Source organism: Leptonotus elevatus, chromosome 19 (genome assembly GCF_054856555.1).
Source record: "Leptonotus elevatus isolate MCC_2025b chromosome 19, RoL_Lele_1.0, whole genome shotgun sequence".
Classification (NCBI taxonomy): Eukaryota; Metazoa; Chordata; class Actinopteri; order Syngnathiformes; family Syngnathidae; genus Leptonotus; species Leptonotus elevatus.
In genome coordinates this window covers 13,321,082-13,337,567 of record NC_141257.1, presented here as the reverse complement: position 1 = coordinate 13,337,567, position 16,486 = coordinate 13,321,082, and the positions used below count along the sequence as shown (strand labels likewise).

The following is a 16,486-nucleotide window of genomic DNA, read 5'->3' as shown; positions in this document are numbered from 1 at the left end:
TTTGTCTTTGAAATCACGTTTAAAAAAAATTGTGGTTGTAAAATTATTAATAATGTTTATTTTTTACCCACATATGTTATTGTGATTTCCAATCTCCATGCTTTTTTTTTTGCCACGTAACAACTCCCACATCCGATTTACATGTCCAAATTTCAACTGATTTCACATTACTTACAGTATTCGCACAATTTAACGTTAAATATAAAATTTTCCCCATTAATTTTCATTGGGATAATAATAATAATTATAATGTAATTTAAAAATAGACTAAAGACTTTAAGATACTTTTTTATAGGTTATTAATCAATGTTGTTTACCTTTTTTTTTTATGCTCACTGATTTAACTGTTAAATGTGATTGGGGGGAGAAAAATGAATGAAGACATTTCCCAAGTGGAGAAACAGTAATAAATAGACATCATATATTGTCACAACGTAGCTTTATTTCTCTCTCTGCCTTACTCAAATACATTATTTTTAAAAAATCCTACAAGTACTAAATTAGTATTCATGACGGACCATACATATTATAAACTGACAGCTGGTGTTATTATTGTAAGCTGGATATCAGACTGCATATACACAAAATGTAAAAAAAGAAAAAAAGATCAATATTGCAAATATACTGTATTGCATTTTAAAACACTTTAAAAATTCTAAACAGAAAGCAACATGCAAATTGAAATCAAATATCAAACTCCCCTTTTACAGCTGGATGATTCATCGAGTGGTCTGCATGAAATTTTCAGTCGCTCAATTCACTTTGACGAACATCTTTTCAGTCTGAACTCTTCCACAATTTTATGCTTTAAGGCTCGTGACTATAAAGGAGCACCTGATTATCACATGCTGACTGACATCATTTTAGTGACCCTTTTCCCCCTGACTTCTTTTAGCGTAATGTGCTATTTGGCAGCACCTAATTCAGCATTACAAAACTGCACAAAATTTTAGGTCACGTAACAGATCTAATGGTGGCCCAAGACTTTTGCACAGTATTGCACATTGACCAGAGACAATAACATTGTGGTAGCATCATCTTGGTTAGGGTGTCATCTTTTTTATGTTTGAGTGTTAGTTTAACATTCCCCTCTCTTTTCACATTAACTATCCTGCAACAAAATAACTATCCAGCATGTTTAGAAGTTTGTGCACCAGCAAAAGTTAGTTACTTGTTGCTGGTTGCATACTCCAAACTGTCCATGTGAGCAGCTGATCTACAGTATTTCCTCAAATAGTGGCTTCCGTTCTCATAGACACCATTAATGGTTAAGAAATAAGCACCGCACCTCAAAAAGATGCCCCCATTTCCACCATGCACAACAGCAACAAACTTTACCCGTACCACGTAGGGATGTAACGATATCTAGACATCATATGATAATTATCACGATATTGTGGGAAGGTTGGCAACATAAAAAAAAAAAAGTCACAATGCTGTGTAAAAATCATAATATTGCAACAAAAAATTAAAAAAATAATAATAAATTAATTAATTTAATTAATAAATTTTAAAAAAGCGAATATTGGGGGAAAAAAACACAATATTGTGTTTTTGTACATAACAGCAGTGACGGCCATGTCATTGTCATGTTCTCCTATTGGCTCAGCAGCGCAAAGCATCATGGTCTATGTAGTTCACAATGTTGTGTTTGGCAGCAGCTGGCCAAAAGTACCGGTAATGTTTTTTTGTTTTTTTTACTCAGATGTTGAAAAATATTTGCTAGTATGACTGATTTATAAGAGTGCTAACCACCACAGTGGCCAAAACATTCCTAATTAAAATTAAACAGCACTTTATAAACTGACTACCAGAGGGTGTCAGAATGGCACTCACTTTTTTTCCTTTTTTTTTTATTACAGATGTGCTGCTGCACACTGAAGTGTGGCAACTTTAATATTGCGATATCACGATATTGCCGTTATCTTTACATCCCTAGTACCACGTGACATGTCTGTAAAGCTGAAGTTTACAGCACATTTTAAAGAGAAAATTCGATTTACAGAGCAGCTGAAATTTAACAGTAAATAATTAGGGTTCTGAAGAATGTTTTTAGGATGTATTATTTATTAACTTATGTGTAATGTCCAGATATATGCTAAACTTTTTTTTTTAGATCTAACCTTTAGTGTGTGACAAAGGCAGTAATAAAATATAAATACTGTATTATCTTGTGCCACCGTTTGTGTAGCATTGAGCTAAGCAGACTTTCTAAGGCAGTAATGTTGTTGTTTTTTTTAATAAGTCAAGTTACCATTTTATTTTGAAAGTAAACATGAACTGGGAGTGGCAAGAAACAGAACTCATTTTATTATTTCTTTTTTAGAATTGCTTGCTATCTGCCCTATTTGTAAATCGGCTTACCCCAATCTCAAGGCACCACTGTAATATAGATTTAATAGAATACTGTATACAGTATATATTATATTGTCGCCATGTTAGGGATGGGGGATACGTTCCATATAGAGAAAGCACATAAATACACTTTTTTGATTTTATAGTTTTACCTCTCCTACGTTTTAAAAAAATATTTAAATGTATTAAAACAGTTTTTAAACATTGTACTGTACATTTATTTGAACATTAAAAAAACATGGAATGTACAGAAGATACTGTACATATTGTGAGGAAGCCTTTAAGAGGCGGGGCCATGCAAGTTGGCATGTGACTTCAACAAGTCTGCGTGAGTGTCTGGGGAGAGCTGTGGCCGACAGCAGCTTCAGCTTGAGTATGTTTATTGTGTTTTACTTGACTGAGAAGTGCATCGGCACTGTGGCTCTCCTTTCCGACATGCAAGGGCATTACATAAAAAGCCATTAACATGATTGCTTGAAAAGCAACAAAATTGCTATGGCATACTTTTTTTTTTTTAATCAAGAATTACTTTTAGAAATAATGAAAGAAATATATTAGTGATCATAAAAAAAAACTAATTTGTACAAATAAAGGCCCCCTCAATTGTACACTCTGCAGTTGAGTAAACAAACTTGACCACCATATGAGGAAATACAGTATTTACTCTTACCATAAACTGTATAAAAGTCACACGAAAATCTCCTAAAATACATTCCTTTGATAGAATGACATGAACATTTGGTCCAACATCTGTTTTGCCATACGAAGACAATACAAAATGGCATCCATGTGTACTTGATGCCTCTGCCCAACAATCTAAGGCAATTCAGCCACAGTGTTAAATTCAAATTACTGCAGCAAATGAAGCTTTACAGGAAGACAAAATGTTCTTGATTGTTAGTGCACATTGTGACAAATGTAAAGGTCACACAAATGACACGCAATAAATCCTATTTTGATTCCGCAGCAAAAGGGGCATAACATAGTGAAGTGGAATTTTTTAGAAATTGTGTTTTATTTGATATATCAATTAATGGAGGAATACGGTCGTTTAGTGCCGTGCGCAAGGCTCTACCTTCACACGATATACTGGTACACGTTTGCCTTGCCGTAATCGGGCTTAGCAAAGGGGTTGAGCCAGGCCATTGAGAACGGGTGGCCGAAAACCACCTTCATGTTCATCCATTTGGACTTTTTCAACCATTTCCTCTCCTCCTTTTTCAGCTGCTCGATACCCTGTGAAGCAAAAAACGTGAATCTGTTATACGAGTTAACTATTGAAGTCATGCGATTAAAAATGTTAAATCGCCTGACACCCCTAATATAAACCCAACTGGAACTTGATATACAGGTAAATGGCACTATAATAACATCATGTAAAGGCCTTTAAAATAATTCATCACCAGTTGAAATCAGGTTAATCGCTATGCAGGCCTTTTAGTTCAAAATCCTTGCGAGAACAGGCTGCCTTCGGTCGTCTGAGCAACGGAGACGCAAATAGGCGAGATGACTCTTCTGTGCTTACCGTTTCATCGGAACAGATTGAGTGCACCTGTGTCCCGAACATGACCGCGGTGAAGATTAAGAATAGAAGCCCCTCGAAGCAAAGGAGGATGAGGAGGATGACAGTTGCAGGTGCGGAGAAGGTGCTGCACTCTGATGACGGAAGGGAAATATGTAAGCAATGTCAGCGACAATATCAAATTAAACACTGATTACTTTACATAGTGTCATAAAAATATATGACACGTTATTTACAAAAATGTGACACTGTACATTGTTCTAAGCAGAAAGTGCTGATAACGAATATGGAAAGAAAGTGCTCACTTACTTGACCAATCTTCTTCAAAGCAGAATACAAAATGGAACCCCACCATGGCAAGTGCGTGGAAGGATACTAACGCAATGTACATCTACATGTAAACACACAGACATATTTGTAAGAATATGAACCTTGAAACTATCATTTACACAAATGTTCACCCATTGCTACTTGTCTAAATGCAGATATGTGTGATATGATTTTAGACTCACCGTGAAAAGCACAAAATACTTCTGATTGCTCTCCCCCACACAATTGTTGACCCAAGGACAGTGGTGATCCATCTTTTTGATGCAGCGCTTGCACACACTGCACACACACACACACACAAGTAGGAATAAGAACTGTGACCTCATCAGGACGAGCTTCCCGTCTGCAGCAACTATTTAAACATTTCTAGAGTAATACAGTTAAAGCTTATAACAGATATTTACTTGAGTAAAATCTTGGAATTAATGTCAAATCATCAAACACAGTTAGTTGCTTACGTATCGCGATTAATCACGATTAATCGCAATCAATCGCATTTTTCTACTTCTGCTTCTTTTTTCTTCAAAGCGTGTAACAGATATTTACTTGAGTAAAATCTTGGAATGAATGTCAAATCATCAAATAGAAAGTGTATTTAGAATCAAAGACTGTTTAGTTGTGCCCGCAAGCAGCTCACGAGGCCCCAGGGTGTTTTACTCTGAGATGATACGCCAAGGACGTACAACTAATATACTATTTGAATTAAGCTTTTAAAGTGCATCAAATATTTTAGATTTCTGAAAGTAAAACTACTTATAGTATGTGTTCGCCCATCTTTGCGCCAGCGGCTAAGTTTGGTTGCAGGTTATAGCCCATAACAGGAAGTAAATAAAACGGAGTTAATTTTAAAGCTTTAAAATAATTTAAATTAATCTTACAGAGTTAACGCTTAAATTTAGACCATTCTTTACATTTTCTTGTTTTTATTGTGTTTGTATACAAACACAACATGCTTCAGGGTCCGACATGGCCCGGACCACCATGTGACTGTGTCGGGCCACCTGAAGTTGACGGATGTTAGTCCCGACCAGGTCACCAGTAGAAATTTCATAAATAAATGCGATAAAATCAACACACTCATTTTTGTTAAATCTCATATTCAATACTTTGAGTTTTATCCACTTAAATTGATCATGTTTTGATGAATCATCTCATCTTTTTGCCCCCATTCATGACATTGTGAGCTATTGTTCTCACTCGTGTATGTGTGTGTTTTGGCCACTGAGACGACATATTTCACTATTTCATCCACAGGAAAAATCCACATTACAGTAATTACAAATTTCAGGAAGTATTTTTAAAATCAGTGTCATTTCCATTTATGGCAGAGCCAACATAACTTGGGTTAATGTCGGACCCTGAGTGCAATTTTTCCTTATTAACTTATTCAAACCCAAAAGCGTTTTAAAATACTTTGTCCTTCACTCCCAAAAAGGTATTTATACGTTCATATATATATATATATATATATATATATATATATATATATATATATATATATATATATATATATATATATATATATATATACACACATACAGAAGGCTTTGATGCAGCTTCTGACAAGAGATGGCTTTAAGCAATGGTAGTTATTACAAAAAAACGGCCAGCAGGTGGCAGCAGAGTATAAGAGATCAGCCATGGCCAACAAGCTCTTTTTGACAGTGTTTTCACCAGGAATGTGAATAATGATGAAACTCAGCTATATTATAATGGTAATTGCTGCAAAACGGAAACAGATACAAATTTACTTCTTTTTTTTCCAGATAGTGGTGGTTTTTGATGGGGGTGGAACAGATTAATGCCATTTTAATTCATTTCAATGGGGAAAACTGATTTGAATAGCAGATGTTTCCAATTGTCTCATTTAGATTCAACACAAAGATAATCAGTTAGCTTCCATGGAAGACTACAAAAATGGGAGAATATTTACTCTTGGGAGGGTGAAATTTTTGTATAATTTTAAGTTAAACTATATCTCTAAAATGATTACAGTCACAGTCAATTTTTCATGCCAAGATTAAAAAAGGAGTGCTTTGTGTTGCCACAGAGGTAGGTTATTATCAAGCTAGGAAAATCTACAGGGATATATGTGTGACACAATGTCCATAAAAACTAAACACATTTAAAAAACACATCAGGCAGGAGACAGAGCTGGAACGACTACTAATGAGGACAAACGTCCCATGAGAGGAAGTCACATCAGCCCCTTTTTTTTCTGGCAAGATTGAAAGTGTAATTTGTCTTAGATTGCCCCCGTGCTTGCCGGCCGGTTTACCTGCAGTGGTGAGCTCTGTCAGGCTTGATACTGCAGCATTTAGGACACTTGTAGACCACCTGTCCTGGCTTGAGCTGGAGGCTTTCGATGAATTCTTTGGTCGCGTTTCCTTTAGGCACAGCTCCCTGGCGACAAGAAAAAAAAAGAATCAGATTAATGTAACTAATGAGTCATCATATTTGATGGTTAACTAATACAAACGATGATCATTGGTCAACAACTAACCGGGTCAGTGCACATGGCCCTGGCGTGCGAGGCGAGAGCGAGGAAGGCTAAACTGTTGAAGAGCAGCCCGTTGAAGAGGCTGTAGACCACGTTCTTGGCGGGCCACAGCATCACGAATACCACCACAAACTCGGCGTAGAAGACCAGCAGCCAGGTGATGACGGCGCACACGATTCCGCAGCCGTCGCGGATGAACCACATGGTGCCGTTGGCGCCGCGGGGCGGGGGAGGGACGCAGTGTTCGGGCCTCAGGTAGCCAGCCTGCCGCTCGATGTCCCTGGTGCGGTGAGCAGAGCTCTTCATTCTATAGCAGCCCCGGCTTTAACCGCATGCTGAAAGGCAGAATTCGGAGGGAAGTAAGAAATCATGACTCGTCTACACTATCAATTTCTTGCTTTCGTTTTAGTGCATCATTTTCCCTGTTTTAGGTCTCCCAAAAACACTCTGGGAACTCTGATGACATCTCGACATCTATAAGACACCTCACATTTATTTTGTAACAGTTTGTAACAATTGCCTTTGAGATGTGAATGAAGCACTGAGTGTGGTATACTGCCTAAATACACCACAAGATGGCAGCAAAGTGAAATTCCTCAACTCAGCCAGCATAGTTCCTTGGAGCCAAGACGGCAGAAAAGCACTATTTAATTTCTCGTCATGGCTCAAGATGCCACAAGATGGCACCAAAGTAGTACTTTGTTCTTTCTTTGTGCAGCTATTTTAATATCCCTCGCCCTCCCTCACCAAATTACTGCACATGAGGAAAACAATTCTGATACAGGCATTGCATAGGAAATGAGCACTTGAACCTGCAGAGTAGATCCAGTCTGTAAGACAAAGGAAGTTCCTAGAAAATAAACTAGAGTACAGTAAACTAGTGAAATGTTTCATGAAGTGTTTTATGGTTGTAAACTGGATGCTCAGAAACAATGTCATTTTGAAAAAAAAAAAAGTGCATTCTTTACTTTGCTTCCTTTAACTTCTATGTGAACAAGATAAACACACAATTGTCTATAAATCATACATTTGACATATGTATATACAGTACTTTTTCACAACAAGGCTTAATTTTCCTAAATAGTAATCATAAGTAATAGATTGTTTACACATGGACTGCTATATGAGGATGAATAAGTAAGTTCTGACTACGTGTACTTGTTATAGTGTGTCTTAAAATGCAATGCTAAGCTGATCTGATATGCAAACACTGTAAAAGTGTCAATATAACTTCTAAAAGTGTTAGGCACCTACAGTCAGAGGTCACCGGAACGGTTTCGTTGTACCTTATCCTTTGGTCTGAAGAAATTAATGTGCACGTTTATAAAAACACACGTTTTTAGAACATTTATTAGTTCAAACTTGACTTTTTTTCCCCTTTCTTTTTTTTTGTTCCTTCCTTGTATTTCAGCGTTACATTGTATGTTACAGTTTGCCCTTGAACTGGGCTGTTTTTAAGACAAATTTATTCACTACTGACTTCTAAGACGATAAAGCGATGCCCTGAATTAATCAATGCATTTCATTCGAAAACGCAATTTTTAATTACACTGTGGACAGTAGAAAGTAAACATGCATCGACAAACTCAAAACTGAGGCTCTTCCGGGAGCAGAAGGTACATTAATGCAACATACTACATTTACAATTATTTAAACATAATTTTAGCTCTATTTATCATCTTACCTCATTCTCTCTCGGCGCTGTGGCGAAAATATCACTTAGTAGTTTCTACTCTTTCGAAGTTAAAACACGTAAAGTAGCGTAAAAAGCGTCTCCTCCGCCGTTTCCTCCTCCGTTAGCGCAGACCCAGCTAACGTCGGTGGTCTGTGGGCAGTGGCTGTCCTCGCAGCTCCGGTCACACTTTCGTCGCGGCCGCAGTATCGGTGTGATATTACCGAAATGGTTGATGAACGAGAGGCCGGAAATCGCTCATTTCGGCCGCCGGTTGCTTCGCCACCTCGATACTTCCTTCCCGGTCGGATCCAGAATCCTCCCCAGTTCTTGGTCCAATAAAACAGGGCCAACCAGGAAGTAAGCGATACTGTTGGGAGTCATGTGGATGGCAAAACAATGACTTGTTCCCCTAACTTTGTCTGTCAGGTTTCACTTTCACCTATAAAACAGTTTTTAAGCGAGTACCTATCGTGTATTTCTAAAATCTAAATATATATATATTAATGTTTATATATGATCTAACAATATTAGTACAAATGCAGCATAAACAAAAAAAATCAGCCCCAGATCCCACCCCAGGCGTTAAATGACAATCGGGGCGTCTAGGTGACCGAAGCAAGCGTTCCTTTACACTCGTCTGCTTTTGATGACGTAAAATTCCCGCGACGCACACGGTTCCAAAATGGCAACAGTGCAAGTAAGCGAAGCTGAAAAGGTTTATATTTTACATGGGATAAGGGTAAGTGTTGACGACGCCATGATTGTTGTATTATAATTTGCTTAGTAATATGTCGCCATGTTGCAACGATCAGGATGATCTGCGAGTGGATGGACGGGGCTGTGAAGACTACAGACACATGGAAATCGAGACTGACGTGGTATCAAATACTGACGGATCGGCCAAAGTTTCTCTGGTAATATTGTTTTCGTGTTTGCTCTCATTATATTATACTAAAGGCCACCTGACTCATTATGTCACTCATTGATTGCATATATCTTCCAGGATGGACATTACAGGCTTGACAAAATTGTATTCATGTTTGCAGGGCCACACAGCAGTTCTTGTGGGGATTAAGGCTGAAATTGGAAAACCAAGACCCATGGCGCCAAATGAAGGCTATTTGGAGTTCTTTGTTGATTGGTAAATTGGATGTGTCTGGCAGTGTGATGACATTACAATAAATGTTTTAATCTAACCTATAACAATAAAGACAATTATGTGATGTTAATTGTCACAACTTCATATATTGACTTAGTAAAAACTCACTGGGCACTAAAAAAAATCCCCTTATTATTGATAGACACTGTGGTTGTTATTCATAATGAAGTTACTTCATGTGGGTGCTGTTTGTACTTGTGTTCACCAGTTCAGCTAATGCAACGCCAGAGTTTGAAGGGCGAGGAGGGGAGGAGCTTGGGACGGAGCTGAGCAACACATTGTACAAAGTCTTCAACAATAAGCACAGCGTGGACCTGAAGAAGCTGTGTATCAGTGAGGGAGAACACTGCTGGGTGCTCTATGTGGATGTCCTGGTGAGAGAATTGTTTGTTTGTTTTTTGCGTCCTTGAACTAGCAAAGGTGCAAATACACTGATTTGCGTTCGACAGCTCCTGCAATGTGATGGAAACCTGTATGATGCTATGTCAGTAGCTATCAAGGCAGCTCTCTTCAGCACCAAGTAAGTACTGTATGAACTGTTTGTTGATTTATATATCCACCTAAAAGGTATAAAAAAAAAAATTAAAAAAAAGTATTTTCATTCAGGCCACAAGAGGGCATCATATCCCATGTGACAGCAGGTCATAATGTTCTATATCAGGGGTGCTCAAGTTCGGTCCTCGAGAACCCCTATCCAGCCTGTTTTCCATGTTTCTCTCCACTAACACATCTGATTCATGATCAGGATCGTTATTAGACTTCTGCAAAGCTTGCTGATTAGATGATCATTAGATTCAGCTGTACTGTAGGAGGGAAACATGGAAAACAGGCTGGATAGGGACTCTTGAGGACCGAACTTGAGCACCCCTGTTCTATATTACGTAGGACCAAAGCTGCGAAAATTCAAAATAAATAAATGTATAAAAATGAAAGTAAAAATGATTCAAAAATTAAATACAAAATATAAATGGAAATAAAAACAACAACAAAATAATATCCCTTAATAAATAAAAGTTAAAATAAATACAAAAATAAATGTCGAAATTAATACAAAAATAAATATATCAATCAATATATAAAAATGCTTCCTTCCTTGCTCGCCGACCCGCTCACTCGACCATTGAAACGTCGGAGTCCAACCCTAGCCATGCTTAGGACCGCCCCCTCATTTGAATAACATTTCGACCTGACAGAGCATCTGCAGCATGAAATAAATAAATGTGAAAGCAGAGCTATTTTATTAATTGATTGATATTTAATTATATTTGTATATTTATGTTTGTATTTATTTCGACTTTTATTTTTTGAATCTCGTTTTTTATTTGTACAATTTTTTTTTTAAATATTTAGGGATATTTATATATTTTGTTGTTTTTATTTCCATTTATTTTTTGTATTTAATTTTTGAACTATATTTTTTATATCCATTTTCACTTTTATACATTTATCCTCCATACTATATATCATAATATTGCCGTTTTATTTTTATGTACACATGAACTTAGCCCTACTCAGTACTAATGGTGAATGTACGTGTTAGATTCCATGACAAAAATCCAGGAAGATCACATGTAATTGTCGTTAGTAGTATCCCATGATCGATTTGGTAACGAAGTGCTTTTTTTGACAGAATCCCCAAAGTCCGCATAGCAACCGATGAAGAAGGAGGGAAGGAAATCGAGCTGTCAGATGACCCCTATGACTGCATGAGGCTCAATGTAGAGAATGTTCCCTGTATAGTAACATTGTGCAAGGCAAGCTCACTCATTAGACTCTCACAAGTCAGGAAAATGATTATTACTAATGCAGAAGATTCATTTTCAGCCTTGTTTTTCTTGTTTCGGGGGCTTAGGTGGGCCACCGGCACGTGGTGGACGCCACTCTGCAGGAGAAGGCGTGCTCCGTGGCCAGCCTCATTATCTCCGTCACTCACAAGGGAACGGTCACGTGCGTGAGGAAGGTGGGCGGCGGTAGCCTGGATCCTGAGAGCATCTTTGAAATGACAGAAGTGAGTCATCACCGCTTACAGTGATAAAGTCACAGACCTAAATCACTCAGATGATTTGTTTGGCAGATTAAGAGCTGCTAGCTTAATGCTAATTTACAATGTGAAACTTCATGGACGGCTAATGGAAATTAGCATAGATGTTACGGCAATGGTAAAGCGTCAAACAACTGCCACAACCGGTATACATTGTGGATGCTGATCATTCCTGGACTGTTTAAGTAAGCACAAAAAAATCTACAAAAGTGTTACTGTTTAATAGCGTCTTTTTTTTCTTTTCTTTTTTTTCTTCAGACAGGTAAACGTGTCGGAAAAGCCCTCCACATGCCTCTCATGAAGCTGCTGCAGCAGGAAGAGAGTTTAGGAACAAATAGACAGAAAGTGGGCTTTCTTGGTTAGAATTGTCATTGTTGGATAATAAATATTATGTACATATCATCATGTAATTTGTTTTGTTTTTTAGTAAAAACTCAACATTTGTAGATCTTAGTTGTCCTGTCCTTATTTGCGGGTAAATCTTTATTTTTAAATGTTACATTTTTGTGAATATGTTATAGTGTATAAGCTATGGTGACAAAAAAAAATTGATAGTGCAAGTCAACCTAAAAAAATACCATTACAATATCTTGTACTCTAAACATGACATTCTGACTTAATACTGCATTTGTGGGATATGAGTTAACTAGCCAAATCCACCCTCTTTTAGCTATCTCAGGGGGCGGCCATTTTGCCACTTGCCGTCGACTGAAAATGACATCTCAGGGCTCAGGTAACACCCGATCACGGCTCAGCTTGCCAACATCACATGACCAAACTCAGAAAACAGGTGAGCCGTGATTGGTCGTTACCTGAGCAACTGTGCTGACATTTTCAGTTGATAGCAAGTGACAAAATGGCCGCCCCCTGAGATAGCTAAAAGCATGTTTTGTCTGTTATATTAGTCTCGTGGGGGCTGCATTGAGCATACTAGTGTAAATAAACATTTTGGGGTTGGCTTCTCATCTGTTCAAAATTTACTATAGAGAAAGAGAAATTCAACATTAGCGTTATAATTGAACCAGTTGTTAAACCAACAAGCAGCTCTGACTTTTTTCACCAACACTCGTAACCACAGATTAGAACATGAGAAGAAAACTAAACTTAAACCACCATGACCACCAGATGTTCTGTTATTTATTTATTTTTTAATATGGAATGTTCAAGCCATATTATATTTATTGAAGTGGAAAATGATGCCATTGTCTTCTCCAAATGAAATATGGGCTGCTGGCTGTTTGACAAAAAAAATCATGAACAGGCTGTTCTGATAGGTCATGATTAAATTTTTGAGATAACTGTTAATTGATTTCTGATTATCAATACATTTGATTATTACATTTCTAACAGTGTCCACTTTTTTTTGGCTTTAGCTTAGATCTGTTTAAATACCAATTTTCATTGAACCAGGAAATGTATTGGTTCATTCAAGGATACAAGTTGACCTTAGCACCACCTGTCCAAAGAATGCAGTTGCAGAAAAGGGAAGGCAATTTCTTTTTTTTATTAGAGATTTCAAAATAGTAAAAATCTGATTATGTAACATGGTTGAGGGAAATTCTAGAAGCTCTGCACCTTCTTGCTTCTGCCACGTGGCTGAGGCTGAGGGTTTGAGTAAAGAGAGACCAGATGGGAAGAAATCATTCCAGACGTCTGTCAGACGGTCCAAAGTTCAACGGCAGGCAGGTCCAAAGCAAATTACTGTTCCCGGGCTGCAAACTTTGGAAACCAATTTGTGGATTTGTCACTTTTTTAAATAGAGTTTGGCATGCAAATGAGACATTTCACGCTTTCCAATGATTTATCGGTTAAAAGTGCATCATCATTAACTGTATTATCCAATTTGAAGCACAAGCAACAGCCTTTGGCAAACATTAAGGAAATAAATCACGCAGGTTATTTAACTCACAATGCATCTTTTTTTTTAGTATACTATAAAAAAACGCACATGGTTATGTCATCAGTACTGAGGTTGGCTTACACGGTCTCATCATTTTTCACATGCACGCACACAAGAGAGAGAAAGGGAGGGCTGAGAGGCAGGAGATAAATAGCGAGGCTCCACGTTGGCCCATCCTCAGTCTGACAAAGCGTCGCCATGAAGTGCAAAGGTGTGTGCGTGCTGATGCTGGTGCTGATGCTGGTCAACTGCTCGCTCCAGCAGACTCCACCAAAGAAGAAGCCCGTACGGAAAGGTAATTTGCACCCCCCCCCCCCCAAAAAAAAATCTGTTCATCGACACATTTTACTAACTGTATCATAGGTGATGTTTTTGTGTAATCAAATTTACTTGATCGCTCAGTTTATATGATCACGAGTGACTTAACAATTGTTTGTGTTTTGGAATTAGACAATAGTGCTGTCATTGAGGAACTACAGAAACAGATTGATGACATCGTGCAGGACCTCAACCATCTGAAGGAACAACAAGCCTTGCAAAGAGGTAAAAAAAATTAACATATGGAGCACAGATCGTGTGGTATGAAAACTCCTAGAAAATCAAGTCAATATGAGAGGAACCATTTTTTGTTCCAAATTTAGGGTTCAGAACTATAAGAAAATAATTAATTGAATAAGAGGGGAACCATTGTTGGTTGCAATTGAGAGTTCAGAACTGTTAGAAAATAACTTCAATTAAGTGAATATGAGAAAAAACATTTTGGGTTCCAAACTGAGTTCAGAATTGTTAGAAAATAACTAATTAAATGAATATGAGAGGAACTATTTTTGGTTCCAAACAGAGTTTAGAACTGTTCGAAAATAACTAAGTGAATATGAAGAGGAACCATTATTGGTTCCAAATTGAGAGTTCAGAACTACTGTATATGAAATAATTAATTGAACAAGAGAGGAACCATTTTTGGTTCCAAAATGAGAGTTCAGAACAGTTAGAAAAAAACTAATTAAGTGAATAAGAGAAGAACCATTTTTAGTTCCAAACAGAGTTTAGAGCTGTTAGAAAATAATTAAGTGAATATGAGAGAACCATTTTTGGTTCCAAATTTAGAGTTCAGAACAATATGAAAATAATTAATTGAATAAGAGAGGAACCATTTTTGGTTCCAAATTAAGAGTTCAGAACTGTTAGAATATAATTAATTGAATTAGAGAGGAACTATTTTTAATACAACTATTAATGCTATATGCGAGCCAAACATGGGTGGAAAAAACTATAAACAATGAAAGATTTATACAGCAAAATGAGGACTACTCCAATAACTCCTTTCAGGCTAGAAGCCATATTTGGTTCCAAATACGGAGTTCAGATGCACTTTGCAGACCTCACTATGATGCAATAGAACTGTGTTTTGAAAATCTAAAAGTATGGTACTTTTGACTCCTTATTGCGGTGAAACAAAAATTTTATATCTCTGAAACTCTTAAATGTTTTAGAGAACATATGAGAGATTAGATTTTGTGAAATTTTGTCATGTGATTCAGAAGGTCAAGTTCAAGGTCATTATAGGTCAAAAGGCATTTTAGAAAAAATTAAAATTACAAACTTACTCTAAAAACTAATTACAACTATTGGGTAACTGAATTTCAAATAGAAAAGTCAACAACAAAAATAGAAAATAAACTTAAATTTTAGAAAAAATAAAAAATACTTTAAAACTATTTACAACTAACTTGATTTCTTACACAAAACTCCAAACTAAATAAAACCTAACAATTAAAAATCCCGAACTACTATAATCTTGGTCTGTACACATTAAGAATGATGTTACTTCTTAATGATTTTTTTTTTAATAGCACCTCCCCAAACAAAACAAAAACAGCCTCCACTGCATTTAGGTACAATTGTTATAAATGTAATCTATCGGTCTCCGTAGTATGTTTGAAGGGCACAAAGATGAACGGCAAGTGCATCTTGGCCGACCCAGTGAAGAAGTCGTACCACACAGCCAGCGAGGACTGCAACGCCCTGGGCGGCGTCCTGTGCGCCCCGACATCGGCCGAAGAGAACGACCTGCTGAGAGACTACCTCCGCCTCAGCGTGGGCCGGGACGACCAGGTGTGGCTGGGCATCAACGACATGGTGACCGAGGACGCGTGGGCGGACCAGAGCGGCGTCAGCATCCAGTTCAAGAACTGGGACACGTCCAACAGCCGCGCCCGTCAACCAGATGGAGGCCGGTCCCAGAACTGTGCCGTGCTCTCGGGGGCCGCCAAAGGGAAGTGGTCTGACGAGAACTGCCGTGACGAGAAGGCCTCCGTCTGCCAGTTCAACGTTGTGTAATGCCGTATAATCTGAAATAGCTGCTTTGTGTGTACTTCTGCTGCAATGCCACTTTACCTTCTTTTTAAAAAGAAGCTTTTTTTTCTTCTTTTTTTTATGAAGACGTCTGGTTCTTCAATTGGACTGACTCATTCCGAAGCTGTTTGCGGTCAGTTGCATGGCTGTAATTTCCTTTGTGTTCCAAACAAAACAGCAAAACTAGAAATATGCAAATCTTATGCATTCTCTCTTTACAAAATGTAACTAGAGCTGCATGTGATGCAATATTATTATTATTTTTTTTAAATACCACTGGCAATACACTCATTAGCCCCAATATTCAGTAACAAAGCTCCGTTTTTACAATGTTTCATTGTGGTTGTAGAACTGCACTTTGGATGCCATTCAAGGTACTCAAAGAACTGGCAATCGACTATATAAATGCGATCTGACGAACCAAGCTGAAAACTCGCAACTTTTATTGTGCCCGTCAAAACTGTTCTATGCTGCATTCTGTATTTCACTGACAAGTCTCACATTGAGCCTGAAGAATATTCTTGTTATTAACTTTGTCTAGCTTGATGTAACCTGAAATCTAAATAAACTGTAAAAGCAAATTGTCCTGTTGATAAAGGTCTAAAAAGAGCAGAGCTCGGCATCCCCCGTTGCCATGGTGACTCGTCGA

The 16,486-nt window shown here is 37.6% G+C and overlaps 3 protein-coding genes across 3 annotated transcripts; 2 read left to right on the top strand and 1 right to left on the bottom strand.

The window, feature by feature from the left end:
- Positions 1-422: 422 nt before the first annotated feature.
- On the bottom strand, positions 423-8,929 carry LOC147158071 (palmitoyltransferase ZDHHC3-like). Its single transcript, XM_086062591.1, has 7 exons — positions 8,392-8,929; positions 6,711-7,042; positions 6,486-6,610; positions 4,390-4,486; positions 4,187-4,268; positions 3,881-4,011; positions 423-3,591 (listed from the first exon to the last, which is right to left on the bottom strand). Exons 2-7 carry the CDS (start codon positions 7,011-7,013, stop codon positions 3,433-3,435), a joined length of 897 nt encoding a protein of 298 aa, XP_085918717.1. The 5' UTR covers positions 7,014-7,042; positions 8,392-8,929; the 3' UTR covers positions 423-3,432.
- Positions 8,930-8,963: 34 nt separating this feature from the next.
- On the top strand, positions 8,964-12,031 carry exosc7 (exosome component 7). The gene is made up of 8 exons (XM_086062592.1): positions 8,964-9,121; positions 9,195-9,296; positions 9,429-9,523; positions 9,750-9,915; positions 9,991-10,061; positions 11,172-11,295; positions 11,394-11,549; positions 11,841-12,031. The coding sequence occupies exons 1-8, from the start codon at positions 9,065-9,067 to the stop codon at positions 11,943-11,945; spliced, it is 876 nt and encodes a 291-aa protein (XP_085918718.1). The 5' UTR covers positions 8,964-9,064; the 3' UTR covers positions 11,946-12,031.
- Positions 12,032-13,615: 1,584 nt separating this feature from the next.
- On the top strand, positions 13,616-16,418 carry LOC147158069 (tetranectin-like). Its single transcript, XM_086062958.1, has 3 exons — positions 13,616-13,777; positions 13,933-14,025; positions 15,416-16,418. The coding sequence occupies exons 1-3, from the start codon at positions 13,681-13,683 to the stop codon at positions 15,820-15,822; spliced, it is 597 nt and encodes a 198-aa protein (XP_085919084.1). The 5' UTR covers positions 13,616-13,680; the 3' UTR covers positions 15,823-16,418.
- Positions 16,419-16,486: the final 68 nt, after the last annotated feature.